This window comes from Bombus pascuorum, chromosome 6 (genome assembly GCF_905332965.1).
Source record: "Bombus pascuorum chromosome 6, iyBomPasc1.1, whole genome shotgun sequence".
NCBI lineage: Eukaryota > Metazoa > Arthropoda > Insecta > Hymenoptera > Apidae > Bombus > Bombus pascuorum.
Window position 1 is genome coordinate 1,083,106 of NC_083493.1, and position 16,952 is coordinate 1,100,057.

The 16,952-nt window shown below is 32.2% G+C and overlaps 1 protein-coding gene and 1 long non-coding RNA gene across 4 annotated transcripts in view; one reads left to right on the forward strand and one right to left on the reverse strand.

The window, feature by feature from the left end:
* LOC132908351 (uncharacterized) overlaps window positions 1-16,952 on the forward strand; it is a 235,262-nt gene that overhangs the window by 87,700 nt on the left and 130,610 nt on the right. The window lies entirely within an intron of this gene.
* LOC132908128 (thyroid receptor-interacting protein 11-like) overlaps window positions 1,448-16,952 on the reverse strand; it is a 44,078-nt gene continuing 28,573 nt past the window's right edge. For all 3 annotated transcript variants that reach the window (XM_060961799.1, XM_060961800.1, XM_060961802.1), the window contains 10 exons: window positions 10,265-10,432; window positions 9,604-9,711; window positions 8,539-8,947; window positions 5,701-8,424; window positions 5,444-5,547; window positions 5,243-5,342; window positions 2,623-2,704; window positions 2,273-2,462; window positions 1,791-1,886; window positions 1,448-1,716 (listed from right to left, as the gene is read on the reverse strand). In XM_060961799.1, coding sequence (XP_060817782.1) covers window positions 1,564-1,716; window positions 1,791-1,886; window positions 2,273-2,462; window positions 2,623-2,704; window positions 5,243-5,342; window positions 5,444-5,547; window positions 5,701-8,424; window positions 8,539-8,947; window positions 9,604-9,711; window positions 10,265-10,432 — 4,134 coding nt within the window. In that variant the 3' untranslated portion in view covers window positions 1,448-1,563. The remainder of the gene's footprint in view (window positions 1,717-1,790; window positions 1,887-2,272; window positions 2,463-2,622; window positions 2,705-5,242; window positions 5,343-5,443; window positions 5,548-5,700; window positions 8,425-8,538; window positions 8,948-9,603; window positions 9,712-10,264; window positions 10,433-16,952) is intronic.

The window sequence follows — 16,952 nt, forward strand, 5'->3', positions numbered from 1 at the left end:
TATATATGTATATATATAAAAAATTATCTATATTCTTCACATTTAATCCGTGCTTTCTAGATTGTTAATCTATAAAATGTCTATGTAAAACATATGAAAATTAAAGTATTAGTTTTCAAGTTATTGTTATTTATTTTAGTTATTCAAAAATATGAGAGGATTACTTTACATTACACTATTAGCTTATAGACATTAACATTAGAACATTATTGTTAAAATAATTTGTTCTACATATATAATTGTAAAAAGGTTTCAGCTGCTATTAAATTGTAAAAATTATGTATAGTAATTGAAAATTATCGAACAATAACTATCAAAATACAACTTTTATAAGCTTATATTGTATACATATGAAATATAGATGAAATTTAATAAAAAAAAGTATTGAAAAATAAATTACAAAATGTAACAATAATTTTTATGCTACATTTAGGTGTTAATGTTTCCATATTTAAAATATTTCAATATAAATAAACTGTAAGATCTAATAGAAGTAAATAATATACAAAGATTGTATATTTGTAACTCTTACTAAGAGTTTTAGCCAATACAATTACAATATCATATATATTATATGTAATATTAATTTATAATTTATTATTTATTGCTAGCCCACCACTTTGTTTTTTAAATATACATAGTTTATATACAATTAATGTAAATTGACTGAAGTAGCTTAAATATTTTATCTCAGAACATTATAATGTTTAAGATTATAAAGATATAAATAAAACTTGTAGTTAGTGCCTATCAAGTTCTAAATTAGATTACATCTAATTTAATATAATCTTTGCAAATAACATAAAACAAGTATGAACAAATTTAATAATGCAAATATATTCTATTTACTATTTCATTCGTTGTACAATTTAAGATAAAAAATTTTGTGTCTTAATATTTTTGATGAAACGGTGTAATTACGGATTATTTTGAATTGACAAAATTTTCGTTTTACATTAATTATGACATATTTTTACCAATTTACATTTCTAAATTATTGTCAAGAAACAGAAAAATTGAATCTTTTAATTCACATTAAACATTTCTGTTGCAAGCACCATGAATTACTACATATAATTTTTACTAGACTTTATTCAGTAAGATTTTTTAAAAATATTTAGATTATTTTTTTACACTAGAAAAATCGATGTTTTAAAGAAATAGTGCATTATCGTAACTAACAATTAATTGATAAATTTATTAAAAACAACGTTTTTCTTTTATAAAAGAATAATAGAATTAATCTCGTAATTAGACTGCGGATATTTATGCAAATTCACATTTTAACGAGCATAACTAAAAGACTAGGATCTATGTAGAGATTTGTTTAATCTAAATGTTATAATAAGCACTGCATTTTGGATATTTTATATATGTTCATTTTATACATTCTTGCATCTTTAAATTTGCCATAAATGCATAACAATCCGCAATCTATCAATAATCATTTCTTTTCTTTACTTTTATTAAGTGGAACTTGGTAAACAAATGTCTTCTTTAAACATTGCTTTCTGCTACAGTCTTAGAATTTACAAAGCATAAAATATACCGGAATTATTAATATCAGCTGTCCTTCAATACTTCTTTCAAAATAGATCCTGTATTTCTGGCTGGGATAAAATCCGGGAATGTTGGTAAATTTACATTGGAAAGTAACGAAGTAGATTGTGTTGATGACGTAGAATGTTGCCTACTATGACCAGGTCGTGGTAATGGCTAGGAAAAAAAATAGTCCAATGGAAAACATCACATATGTGTATAAACAAGAAACAAAGAAATACTGTCCTTACCGATGTTTGAAGTGGTAATGCTGGTAATTGTGGTTTAGGTTTCGATTCGTTTTCTAGAAATCTAATAAATGCTGCTGACAAAGACGCTTCTTGATCCTAAATAATATAATTATTTCATTTCTATATCATATTTCATATTTTGCATAAAAATATTTATTTAATTATGTATATTTATAAGTTAGTATATATTTAATTATGTATATTTCATAAAATATTTATTTAATTATGTATATTTATAAGTAAATGAGTGTATGATCAGAGAGGAAATTTTTTTTCTGGTATGATCGATGTCATGTACCGTATATGTATAACTAGCGCCAAATAATTCGGTATCTCGATATCTCGCAACAGTAATTTATAAGACCCGCGAATATATGTATCGTGGAATGGAAAATAATATTAAACTTATTTGATGTATTTGTTAATGAGTAATCTTGTATTGTGTAGTGCAAAAACCTGTTTTAAAAGAAAAATTAATTTACCTTATTAGGAACGGTAGATCCACCAGTTAAACGAGAAAACCAGCTATTTTGCCCGACTGTATTACTCAACCCTGCTTTATCCTTCTCTGTTTCATTGAAATCCAAAATTGTGGAAAACACTCTAAGCACCGAAGATTTATCTGCTGCCGACGAGGACAGGTAACCCAATAAGAGGTTTTTAATGAGAGTCCTGAAAAAAGTGAATGTTTTATTTACAATTAAAGAAAATCTTTTTTACGATAATTTTATACAAAACAATAGATAAATTTAAATTTAGAAACATAACTAAAGTGTGAAATTCTAATTCTCTCTACAAAACATATTCATAAATATATGAAATGAATACTAACTTATCAATTTTTCCCTCTCCACTTTGCTTTGCCTCTTCTATCCTGTGATCAGCAGTATTTACAAGATTTGTTAACCGGTCCACTAGAAATATATGACAAACCATGTAAGAAAGGGAGTAATAGAAAAAAGATCATTAAATGTCAAAAAATAATTATTATAATATTTTGAATCAATTATATCTTTAAAAATGTAATTTCAGTAGAATTAATAACTGCTTAAGGAAAAGTTTAGCATGTTGGATGTTTCATTTCTAGACATGTGCATTCCAGCGTTGTAAAGTTGGCGGATTTGGAGGTTGAAAAGACATGAGCGTAAGTATAACACAAGTACTGGTTGTCTGAATATCACACCAGTACCTGATGTAATACTCACACCCATGTCTTAGTTGCTCATGCTGCATTCTTCATTTATCATGCCATACTAGCAAACTATGACGCATGCCACTAGAAGTAAGAAAGCTATATTAATATAATAAGTACTTCAGTATGTTACAATACATTACATTAAAGTACAATAGCTATTCTAATATGATTTCATTATAATTCTTTATAAATAAATGATTGTGTACTTTATTTTACAAATTACTATAATTTTGCAATGGCTACATTAATTTTACCTCTGGCAATTTACTCTGACAAAAATTAAATAAATTACAATTCTAGTAGTATTAATGATTAAAGATAAAATAAAAAAATGTACGTCATAGATAGTAGAATGAAAACCTTTATCTACATTTTTTCATCCTTGTAGGATAACGGTAACGGGTGGGAAACCCCACGAGGTAATATGAGCTTTTACAATTCACACGCTCACAGTTACCGCATGAGATTACCCACACTAACGCTACCAAATTTTGTGTTTATATAGATCTGTTTATGTATTACGTATTATTTCAACATATGTATATGTATGACTAAATGTCTTAATTTATTTGTGATGTATTTGAGTGCTAAACTTAACTTTAACTACAGAGGAAACTAGAGAAATACGTAGTTCACTTGTATTTCGTTTACAGATTATAGTTATAGTTTACAGATTATAGTTACAGATTACAGTTATAAAAATACATATATCATCATACATTACTACTATTACTTAGTGTGATGGTTGCAGTAGTATTGTAAATTCATGGTCATTAGTATTGTTTCTTAAGAATTAAAAGATTACAATATTATATAACTCTCATACTATGTGTGCACCAACATTCCAGTTGTATAAATTGAAAAAATAAATTAGCTATCGAATGTAGATGTAATGTATATATAAAAAGAATGTTTAACAATATTAATATAGTCCTCGGTGATATAAACAAAATATTATGACATAAATTAGATTAGATTAGAAAATATAATTTACACATAGATGAAAAGAAACCATACAACAAATCTTTTTACTTTTGTACCCTTGCTATCTAACAATATTTTATATGTTAGTATATAGGAATTTATAAGTAGAAAAACAGGAGAAGGTACCAGCACCAGTGGCAATGCATGAGCCAACGAAGATGTGATTTAGTGCGCTAAGGCGATCGTCCAGTTCGTAGCCGGATACCAGCAAGAATCCTGGGCTATTGTCAAAATCCCAGAATTACCAGCTGATATTTGACTACATCACCGGATTGTTTACGTGTTTGCTTTTTGCAGATTAGTCACAGGTCACACTCAAACTGATGATAATAGAGTGGGATTTAACCATTTCACCAGTGCATAAATTATAATTAGAACATGTGTGATATTTTGTGTATAGGCAAGCTATTATAGCACCAGATTCTTTTGCATAAAAAAACCGCATGTGCTTTTCTACTTTATGTAGAAACGGGATTTTAAGGATCAATATACATATTGTTGATCAAATGCATTATACCGATACTTTAGTCCAATATTAATACTTTTTGTATTCTTCATTGCATATTGTCAATAATGATACACAATTTGTGCGATTATATATTTATTATTTTGCATATTAGTAAAAAGTTAGGACATGCTAGAAAATATTTATAAATTTAATCTAGGTACAATACAATTCGTAAAATCTAAATTATATGAGAATAATTCATTTAAAAAATTTAAATATAAGCATATTTTAAAGTGTAAATAAAAATAAAATACTTCACATAAGAAAATTAATATGAAAATTAGGGAATTATTCTCAGTACTTCAATTTATTCTCAATATTTAGCATTGATGTTACATAGCAATATATATTGCAAATTTTAATAATTAAATAATACCAAGCTTTATTTTACCTATGAAATTTAGATATTTAATTACAATACATTTAGTTTCTTGATACTTGAAACTTTATTTTGTAAATTACATTAAAAACCACATGAAAAAATCCCGAATATTTATAATCCACACCAAAGAAGCACATGTGCATATTATTTCCTCACATTTAACAATAATTTTTGAAAACTATATTATCAAATGTATCTTAAGACTAATTACGTCGAATGTATGTATTGATTTTTTGTGATTTTGGAAATATGAAATTGTGTAAATTTGCTATCGATAAATAATGATTGAAGAATTAATTGCAAAAAATTCTAATCATGCGAAATATAAAAGAAACAAGATGCAGGCAAAGGTAATATTCTGTAGTAATAATAGAATCGAGTACCTTCTTGGTTTAGCTGTTCGATTCGTTCTGTTTTTTTATCGAGTTGTTCGCTTAATCTGGATGCTGCTTGTAAGCATTCTTTAGCTTCAGCTAATTGTTCCTATTAACAATTATTAAAAAATTATATATTGCCCTATTAACTATTAGATAAGCAATTTTTTTTAAATATTTATGTATAAACATACAATTATATAAGTATACCTTAAGAATTGTGACATCATTGGCCAACTCTTCTTGTTTTTTATGGGATTCAATTAGTTTAGATTGAATTCTCTCAGTTGCCGCTATGATATCTTTTTCCTTATCTAAAAATTATAAATGAAAATTATTATAGTTTCAATTAATAATAATAATAGCAGCAACAACAACAACAACAACAACAACAACAACAATAATAATAATCGATAATTTCGTATAAGACACGTTGTGCGCAGAGATTATGAAATATTTTAAATTACCTCGTTGGAATTGTTCCAAGACTATCTGTAAATTAGTTAAGGACGTAGTCTGTGATAAGATCTTATCTTCAGCGATAGCTAACTTATTTTGTATATCATCCCTTTGCTGAACAATCAACGCCATTTGTTGTTGTAACGTTTCTACTTGTTGATTTGCTCTTATACTTGCGGACGTATACGCGTTTGAACTGCTCTTCATTTTTTCTTCAGCCTGCTGTAATTTCACTTCTAATTCTTTTCGCGTTTCCTCAGCAAGTAAAGCGTCTTCAGTATAGCTTGATTCCATTTCAACCAAATGGGCTCGTAGTCTTTCTAACTCCTTTGCGGCGTTCGCTTCTTTGCCTTGGCTTTCGTTAAGTTGATTCTGTAGCATTCTGTTGTTTGATTGCTCTTGAATTAGAGCTGCTTCCAACGCGTTACATTTCTCATTAAGAATCGCAATTTCCGTTGTTTGCGTTGAGTGTTCGACGATCCCACAAGTTTCCTTGTTGTTCGATTCTTCGGCATTTCTCAAACGTTGTTCGACTGTCCGCAGTTCATGCTGCAGAGTAGCTATGTCCTTTAATTCAGAGACATTTAAGTCTTTCTCTGTTAGCAAGTTCTGACCTCGCGATGTTTGTTCGTTCAAGAGGTGTGTCAACCTTTGAATTTCGTCATGATATTGCACATTTTCATTGTGTTTGATGGTTACAAGTTTCACAAGTTCGTCCCTTTCGTTCTTTATAGTCGCAAAATCGAGTGTTTCTGTATCAGTCTTTGCAAGATGGAGTGCGCTTTTCAGGTTATTAATCTCTTCGTCTTTTTCTCTAATAAGATGAGATAGACTTTCTATCGTTTCTTTGGCCATATCAGCTGATTCTGTATTTTCATCAATTGCCTTTTGTAATTTCTTTTGCGAATTGATGATTTCCGCCATTAATTTACTGTTATCATCCTTCAAGGTATCATTTTCTCGTATCTTTTCCTCTAAAATAGCTGTAATTTGTTGCTTTTCCTTATCACAGACATTTTCATTTATACGATTTAATAACTCTTTTTTCTCCGCTTGTAGACACGCAATATCATGCTCCAACTTGATACAGCTATCCCTGGCTACTTCGTATCCGGTTTTTAAAGTTTTATTTTCTTCGGCAACGGTGGCGAAACTCTCTTGTAATTTTATCAGTTCCCTCTCTTTCAAACGTAATGTTTCTATTTTATTCTCCATTTGAGCATAATCGTTCTGCATGGAACAAAATTTGTCAGTTAACTCGCTAAGCTCTAATTCACTCTTTAATTCTTCGCGTTTCTTTATTTCGTTTTGCAAATTTTCTTTTTCCAATTGAAGCTTCTCGGTCGTTTTGTTCATCGACAAAAATTCACTTTTTAGTTCTACGTACTTTTCTTCCGACTCTCGTAATCGTTCCCTAATTTCATTTATCACTTTTTTATTATTCGCTACCGTTTCCTTCAATTCCGTCTGTTCTTGCTCTAACAAAGATTTTTCCGTGTTTACCAAGTCTAATTTATCGTTGGATTCGTCTTGAATGGCAGTTAACTGTTCTAACCAGGAAATCTTTTCTTTCGTTAAACTTTCGTTCTCTTGACTCAGCTTCGCTATGTAACTTTCTTTCAACTCTATTTGGTTGAATGCTTCGTCCAATTCTTTTCTCATGTTTAATATGTCGTAGTCTAAGTCATCTTTCTCGCGATTAGATTTGGCTAATTGTTCCTGAAGATCTTTTAACATATCGTTATTCCCTGTCTCTGAATTACTTTCACGCCACTGTGAGATCTCTATTTCTAACTGTTCATTTCTCCGAGACAGTTCCTCGTTTTCCTTTTGAATTTCGTCTTTCATACCTCGCAGAATCGCCAAACTGTTTTCTAATTGTTTTCCATTAGAAACGGACGTTTTCAATTCTTGTCTCATGTTCTCAAGATCGAATTTCAGCTCCTCGACGAATTCGATATTCTCATCTAAATACTTGCACTTCTCCAATGATATTCTCAGTTGTTCCTGCATTTCTTTCTCCGTGTTCTCCAATAAATCGATCTTCTTTCGTAATTTGTCATTCTCATCCAACGTCGTATGCAATCTCCGATTCAGATTTTCCATTGTATTAAACGTGTCCTCTATATCTTCTGGAATATTTTCTAATTTTGCTGATTTTCTCGTTCGAGATGCAGGTGGCGACTGGCCTTGATTCTTTAATCGTGTTTCGTTTGGACAAGTACTTCGTAGCATCGCATTTTTCTTTCTTAACGAGTTTTTCTTGCGCAACGCGGAATTTTCTACTTGAAGACGCTTTACCTCCTCGTGCAACCATTCAGTTTCCGATTCCACCACGTCTTTCGTCCATTTCACGTCAATGTACTGCTTCGCCAGAGCCTCGAAAATCGACTCATCCGGTTCTATTTCTACAAAGGAACTCTTCAAAATATTCTTCACCCTCTTGGTTAATTCGTCGACCACATTTCCCTCATCCTGCTCGTCGGTCGATTCGTTTTCTTCCATTTCTAGATCATTTGTTTGGATGTGCTTATCTACGCTCTCTAAACTGTTAGTTTGTACGGTATGGTCGACAGTTTCTGTTCGTATCAGCGTACTGAATTCCACGAGTTTACTTTCCAGTTGGACGACTTTATCTTGAGCCTGGTTGTAGTCTACGTAAAGCTGTTCATAAGCATTTTGAAGGCACTGGTGCTTTTTTTCGACCTCTTCCTTGAGGGACAATAGTTTTTCTAAGGGTTAAAAGGAAAATGGAAACGACCAATCATTTATTTTATATCAAGTTTTTAAGAAAATAGAAGAAAGTACTAGCATTATCAGATGGAAAGTGTTAAAGACATGCTTACCTATCGATTGTTCATGCTGCTGATCCAATTCTTCCACACTGGCGAACAATCTTTTATTTTCTTCCTGAAGTTCCTCGATTTTCTTGTACAATTCCGATTCTCTGTTGCTTGATGCCTTGATAAGTTCATCTCGCATGTGGTTTTCTGAACTCACGTCGAAATTAGGCTTCAACGCGGCGGTCTCGTGGCTTACACTGTTGGGCCTCTTAAATTTCTCATCGAAGTCAGACTTTTCTTGTTTATTAGCCTCGCTATATTTCTCGTTCTCAGTTTCCAGCGCTTTTAGCGCGCCACGAACTAAATCCAGCTTCTCGAGGGAGTTCAATTTGGACAGCACCGTACGGAAATCGTTGATCAACGCTATTTCATCCGATTGCATTCGTCTCGTGTTTTTCTCGGTTTCTCGGCTCTGATTAACATAGTTTTGCTTTTACTGTGTATCGTTCATCATAAAATGTTTTAATACTGTAAAGCAAATTTTTCAAATGTTTTGTGTAACTTTAAACTCAAGAACGCCTCTCTTTATTCTAGGAAAATAATATAAAAATATTTAAGTCTTCGAAAGACTGAATTAATTAGTTAAAAAAAGAAATGTATTATTTTCATTAAGGAGATCTTCACAGCGTAAAAATGTGTTAGACTTTATTTCACAAAAACTATGAATAGATACATTTAGCGTTTAACTTTAGTATTAGCAGTTGAAAAAAATAAGTATCTTTGTGCTTGATCATTTGCTTCGTTTGATCAGAATGAAGTCTTCAAATACATCGCATCGTTTAAAATTAAGTAACTCGAAGAATTACATCGCGTTTCGTTTTATTCAGAATGAAACTTCTTATTTTCATAGTCATATATTTGTTAACACTAACATGTTAGTAATCTTAAATTCGTTCAATTAAGCACAGTGATTTATTAGGAATGTTTCTTAATCATGCTAACAAACTCGAAGGTCGAAATATATCCTCTAAGTAAAAAAATCTAGCTTCCTTGGGTACAGATTTTTCGAAATAAGTTATTTCTTCGTTTTACTTTTACTAAGAATTACTAAGATATATATATACCTACCTTTTCTTCCATTTGTATTATACGGTTCACCATATCTTGCTTTGCTCTTAAGAATTCCGCTTTTTGATGACCATCGGTGAGTTCATCTTTCAAAGAGGAATTGTTACCCTGGAGTTAACAATTGTAACGGGTTATTTAATATTAACTAATAGGTTTTCTAAAGTACCCCATGTATCATAAAACAAAATTTCTTAAGATGAAATATTTAAATGAAATATTACGGCGAATGCTATAGAAAGAGATAGATGTATTCGAACTGTCGACAACGTATTAACATTTATATTGCGCAGTTTAGAAAACGGCAATAGTGAATTAAGTATATTACATAGATATCTTAACTAATAAGGTGACAATGATATGATATTGATTGAAGATAACGCGTAATGACATATGTTATCACGTGTATATATGCATGAAACGGACGTCGCTACAGAGTTAAAATTAAACGCAATTATCTGAAAACAATTGCGATGCTAATTATCCCTTTTATGTTTAGTGGGACAAAGAAGACAATGCGATTATTAGGTACACGGAGCAATTTAAATATTATATATGCAACGAGTGTCGATCAGTTTTGAATCTATTAAATTATTATTTTTCAGAAAAGGAACTTGGTTCAAAATATTTGTTTATACATAATAGAGAATTTTTCATATTTTACCTTTTGAATGCGTTTAAGTTCGATTTCTAAATCTCGTATTTTCACGGTGGCTTGTGCCAGTTGTTCTTGCAATTGTCGCACGTGATTCCGACTTTTTGAATTTCGATTTTTCGTGGACGGCGGATCCCAGAAAAATACTTCGCCCTCGTCATCGTGGTTACTATCGTTCTGAAACAAACAGATCATTAAAATTATAAGGTTTTTATCTTTAGAGTTAGCGTTCTATGAAATAATATATCCATAATTTTTTAATGACCTATTGTTACTTATTAGTTCAACCAGAAACGGGTAGAGGTTCGTAATAAATAATCCCCTTTTAATCTCACCAACTACGCAACAAAGTATATTGACTATCAGAAATGCTACGCATTTTCCGAACAACCCAATATTTTATACATATTTATATTATATTTTATATCGACGCAATTATATGGTCGCAATTTTATGTTTTATTACGTAAAGTTCTATCATGATAACATTATACAGGAGACACGATCGTGTTGGAGATAGAGCTAAGAAAATTCACGAAGGCCCTGTAGACAGATCCCGATGATTTCAAAAGCATGGCGTGCATTAATGCATCAGTGCATCAGAAAACGCGAGCAACCTCTTTCGATTGAAAATTCATCAAGCGACGTCTTTTGCAACAATTGTTGTGAAACGAGCGATCGTCTACAAGGGGAAAAAGAGTCGTACACGTCGTTAAGATGGGAAAATATTTACCGAGACGTGTATCGGTAGATACCGCGTCGCAACGCGACGTTTCAGCGACCGAGTCGGATGCGAGTAATTTTCGTCCGGGAGGAAACTCGCGATTATTCCGTTATATCGCGCGAAAAAGGTTACATCGCTTTCCAAACTTGCATCAAGAGAATTTTGAATCTGCTGATTAAATGTGACAAATTTTAAACTATCGTATAAAGATGTTTCGATGGTTAATTCAGATTCCAACTATATACGTATTATACTTTCGTAAAGAGATACAGTACATAGTTGAAAGTACGTTCCAGTACATCGCGGTCGCGTGAACGAACTCGCGAGGATCACATGTTTGATTCTAATTGATATTAGTAAGTCTTACACGATCAAAAAAGATATTAATTATCGAAATCGAAAGTATTAAATATCAAAATGTAATTGCAAAGTTGCATTTCAACAACCAATTCGGATGCATGCAATCTTTGTGGGGAAGAAAACTCGCTATTATTCGATCTATTTCATCCAAAATCTCTTTTTGAATACACGATCAATTAACGCATCGATTTTAACGATTTCATAGGTAAGCTCGATCGATCTAATAGCTACTACCAAAGAAATACACGTGAGTCGTGCCACGTTGACGTTCCTTCGCAAGCTTGAGTCGACTCGAAGCAGGATGCGACCGACTGGTAAGCAGCGTATCATTAGTATGTAACTTAGTATTGTTATACACGTTTACATAAGTATTCCGTATGTCGTGAACAATGCACGTAGTATGGCGCCGCTCGGCCATGGAACCGTGCGGGCGCGAAAGAGGGAAGAAAAAAAATCTAGGGAAAAAGGACTTATGGTGGGGATGGTGTACTTATGCAATCGAAATTATGATCAGTTGCGGTTCTCTTGAAGGAAGAGAAAGAAAACGGCATATTCGGTTTTCAAATTGCTCACACCTGATAGAAAGGATGTCAAGATTTTGCGGTGAATTGAGACTTTATAAAAGCCTTGTCATTCCATAGAAATTGCCGAGATTATGTAAACCCTCGTAAACTCTCTCACGTGTTCCGTGTATATTTCGTTTGTTGTTTTTATCCACGTAAAAACCGCCCGACTTCGGGACGAACCGACTCGGGGATATCTCAATTCAATTCAATTCAATTCAATTCAATTCAATTCAATTCAATTTACTCCACTGTACTGATACAGAAAGGTAAATTGAATTTGTATTGAAACGCGTTGCTTTCTTTTTTCCTTTTTTTTTTTTTTTTGTCATGTGCCATTCCAAATTCGATAGTTTAAAATTTGTTCCATTGTGCATTATGACGTAATTTAATCGGCAGTTAAAGGAAAGGAAAGTTTATCCATAACTGCTACTACAAAGGCAGCTTAATCGTTGTAAAAGTTGAACAGTTTCTGAAAATGTAATGATACAAACTATGCAGGGATTAAAATGGAATTAATGAAACAGCAGCTTCGTGAATATAAAAGTAATTAAAAAATTTGTCACGAAAGTTCATAATAAGTTGAACTATTAACTCGTTAAAAAAGAGACAACTGTCTCTTCGTGGAATAATTCGTTAATGGAATAATTATCCACTTCAACTGTAAAACAGATTATTGCGTAAGAAACGAAATTACGTTTGGATAAGGAATTGTTTAGAAAACGTAAAAATTTATTCGGTCCGTGTCAATAGAGAAATAGCTTTCGCCCGTCAATTGATTCGAAAGTCCGTCGTCATGCATTACCATACTTCTATACAAATTATTCAATGAGCTGTTATTATGGCCACGTATCGTCTTGACAAAAGACTACAAATAGGTTTTTATCCTACCATAAGTTTCCCCATATAAGGGAAAGAAGGGAGGGGACAAGGTGGAAGAGAAGAAAAAGGAAAGATTCACCTTTCGACCGGGCTTCATGCCGTTCAAAGTTCTTTCATCTAAAAGTCAATTCTTTGCCTACTCCAAACAGATCGTATGTTTTCTTTTTGTCCCGCATAATACAAAAAGACGCGTCAACGTTCACAGTTCTGTTCTGACAAAGGCGCATCGCGCGATCGTGCCATCATTTTGGAAAAAAAATTCTCCAACGTTTAAAATGTATAAAGTCGGTATCTGATAGCGATAAGATGATCATGAGATGAAATCCAATCCTTTCGTGGATGCAGTGGTCGATGAAATATTATTCCGTATTCCTGAAAATTATCGAAAGTTCGATGTACAAGATTTGAATAGACTTTGAATTCAAAATGTTTTCACGATAGTTTTTTTATGAGGAAACTTAAACGAGAGGAATAAACAAAAGTTCGTTCGTTGATGCATGTGTCGAAGCAGTTTGGTGTCGCATCGTTGCATATTATTCATAGGACCCTTTTAGATATGCGACTGATACCGAAAAGCTTTCGATGCACACTGTCCAAATGCTAATCGATGCACACGCGTTATGCATTTGTCTGTCCAACCTCGGCTCACATTTTTTTAAGTCGATTCTGCTCGCGATAAACTGTTTTTTGGTCCCGGTGCGGTGTTCGGTAATCTCGGTTTTAGACAGCGAGGAGAAGGAGGAAGTAAGGAATTTAAATAACTTTCCGTTTCCATTCTTTAATTTAAGAACATTCTACTTTTTAAATCATTCTAATGTCAAATTTCTTCCGTTTCTTCGTTTGTATATTTTAGTATTCGCTCCTTGCGCTGCCTATCCATTTTACTATACAAACAGGATATATTTTTTATCACTTTAATATAAAATTGGTATTATATGTCTTAATGATTTGTAAAGAAGGAAAAAGGAGTAATTAAGAAGAAAAAAAATTCAATTGAGTAGTGAGAGTATGCGGGCGCTTTTTGCGGTCCAAACTCTCCTAATGAATATGAAAGGAGCCTCCGTTAGGTCAGGTCAAGGAATAATGCATCGTTTGACTTGCATATATGTATGTAGATTCACGCGACCAAAGTTTCCTTTTTTTTCTTCCAATACGGCCTGCTTATACGTTTACTTCACCTTGAACACTCGATACTTTAGAACTGACACGGAGAAGGTTCGGGATCTCAGGGTCGTATGTCATAAGTCGAACTTAGAGCTCTTCTTGCCTTGCAAATCCTCCTCGAATAGCCTCGATTAACACATTTTTCTTTTATTATGGTAAAGAATCGTGCTTCCAAGGCTGTGTTCACACAAGTTATGAAGATAGTTTGAACAGGGAGCAGCGTTTGTTTGGCGTTTCTTGAGGGAAAATTAGAGGGGAACGAAACAGACACGACGTTCACCACTTCGACGTTGACTGTGCATTTGCATATGCTTCTTTGTATGTCCTATTAATATATGCTTCTTAACCGAACACCACCCTCGTTATCGTAGAGCTTAAAGCCATCTGTTTGAATTTTAAAAATTGTTGTCTTTTTGTAGAAATGATGTGTCGATGGTACTGATATTTTCTATGTTCCAATTTTCATTTATTTTCATGATTTATCATAACAACGCGAATATTGCTTGTGATAAGCCGAAGGATTCGAGTCGTCGTTGGTGAAACTTTACATAAACTTTTGATAGATGCATTTATGTATCAAAATAGTGTAGTAGCGGTAAATATATTGAAACGAGAAAGAACATATGAAATTCACAAAGAGTAAAAATTGACATCAGAATTTTCTTCGTCAAGAAGCTTTATCTTTCAATAACATATATCATAGACCTGTGATATAAAGTTTGTAACTACTTTAGACAAAGAAAATATATTTTTCTATCCTGATACGGAGTACTCTAATGAAGCATAAAAAATTATAAAGTGACGATCGTAAATGAAAAGGTTTACCTTTACGGAAAGATGTTGCATGTTATTCATTAAAAACGTTCGCGTGTATCATTTGAGAAATAAAAGCGAAGGAAATGAACATGATATATTGATACGATCGCATGACACTTGCCTCGCGTTACACGCGAAATTATAAAGTACGTGGAAAGAGATCAGTGATATCATCGATTGAGATCGCAGCTTGATTGAATCGCGGTTGTTATTCAAGTTCTACACCAAGTTTTTATCGATTATTATTTTATCAATTATTTTGCACATGAATCAAATTGTTACAAAAGTAAAGAAAATCAAACTGTGACTAGAAATATGCAAATACGAGAATTCTTTTGCTATACAAAAAGCATACACTATACTATACGCACACAAAGAGCTAGAAAAGTAATAATTTTTCGATCTTAACGAATCGTTCACGTTTTTGAAGCAACATACAATAATTTTCTGTTTTCCGATATCGTACTATGATGGTCGGTATATCTTTACTTTCTACATTTCGACAAAAATGAATGCTATCTGCTCTGCAAGCTTTTGATGGCATGACGTTTGTAAGCTCATTAGTGATAGGGATGATAAAACCAAGTGATGAAATAGCTATAAGTTATCTTGGTTGAGATTTGGTTGGAATTTCATAAATGCATTAACCAGTGAATTTGAAAAGAGATAAAAGAGTTACGCTATATACTGTTCGTAATTATTTGTACGATTTCAAAGGTTACTCCAAAACTAATTCGTGATAAAAGCAGCGTTAATTATTGCAACGCAGAGACCTCTATGCTAATGATGGCGATGAATCTGTTATTTCTTATAATAGAGTCAGAGAGAGGCATATAATTTCTGGGTATCAATAATAATGCAAGCGTTTATAAGAAGTACGAAGGGGAATTAAAAATATGTCTGAGTAGTGGAATATATATAATGTTTGTATAGACGATGAAAAAAGACAGCAAAAGGAGGATTGAAATAGAAGTAATGCATTTATCTGGGGAAATAAACACGATGAAGAAATTATCAGCAAGTAATAAACGTTGCATTTGCCACGCCTTTATGGATAAGGAAATGGAATCTGTGATTAAGCACTTTTATGCGATTATCATTCAATAAATTTCCTCTTTTTTCTTAGGCTATATGAGATAAAGTATATATGTACAGCGTACAGTCAGCAACTATTTGAATGATTGCACTAAGATCGAGATAAAAGTAAACCAGGTATTTTTCTTTTAAAGTATTTGCTGCGTAGACTTTCTTATAATTTTTTTGAAATTTTGATAATACGTTATTTAGTATATTATCTAGCTTTATCAGAATGCTTGAAAATCTTAACTCTTTAATCCCTATAGTAAGCCGCTGTAAAAATGACTTCTCGATTAATTGCGGAAAAACCGCTCGTACTAAGTAGTTAAAAAGACTAATATAGTGTGTCAAATGACTAGAAGAATTTTCTTTTGACAAAAATTCAGTCTTCGCCTCGTCGTTTCAACGACGTTTTCAAATAAACGTAATGCGAAATACGTAATATCGGTAATTTCGGCGTCCAAAATGCGATATATTATAATGCGAAGTTGCTATGTCCATTTCTGAATTGATTGTGTGCTCATAGTAAGAACAGACAGCCAAGATATTGCTTCCTAAAGAGAAAATCTCAAACATACGAAGAATACGATCTTTGAGCATCAGTGTGTTCTGTTTTTGTCACGCTATTGATATTGTCACGCTACAAACACCCTAATCTTGTTACAATTTTTAATGTTACAGTTGCATTACAATACATGTCAGTTATAACTTCCAATCTAAGGATGCAGCTGTCAAAGTTGGAAGATATTTAAATTATTAATAATTAATTTTTATTTTAAATTGAAGAACGTTTAAATCGTTATTCAAATCTATTTGTTAGCGGACATGGAACAAAGTTTCACAAAATCACACCATTTTGCAAGTTGCGTTGATACATTTTCATATTGAGACGTTGATAATCAGATTTAGGAAATGATTGCGTTGTCAGAATTTGCAGAACTTGTACGCAAACTTTAAGCGATATTCACACTCCACAATTTGTACAATTCAGTGCAACGTTACATAATTATTCGGATCAAAGTTACAATTTACACAGAAGTGTCATAGCAAAATTTATATACACAGAAATATTTATTCAATTATGCACTCTACCTATCTAGAATTACGAATTC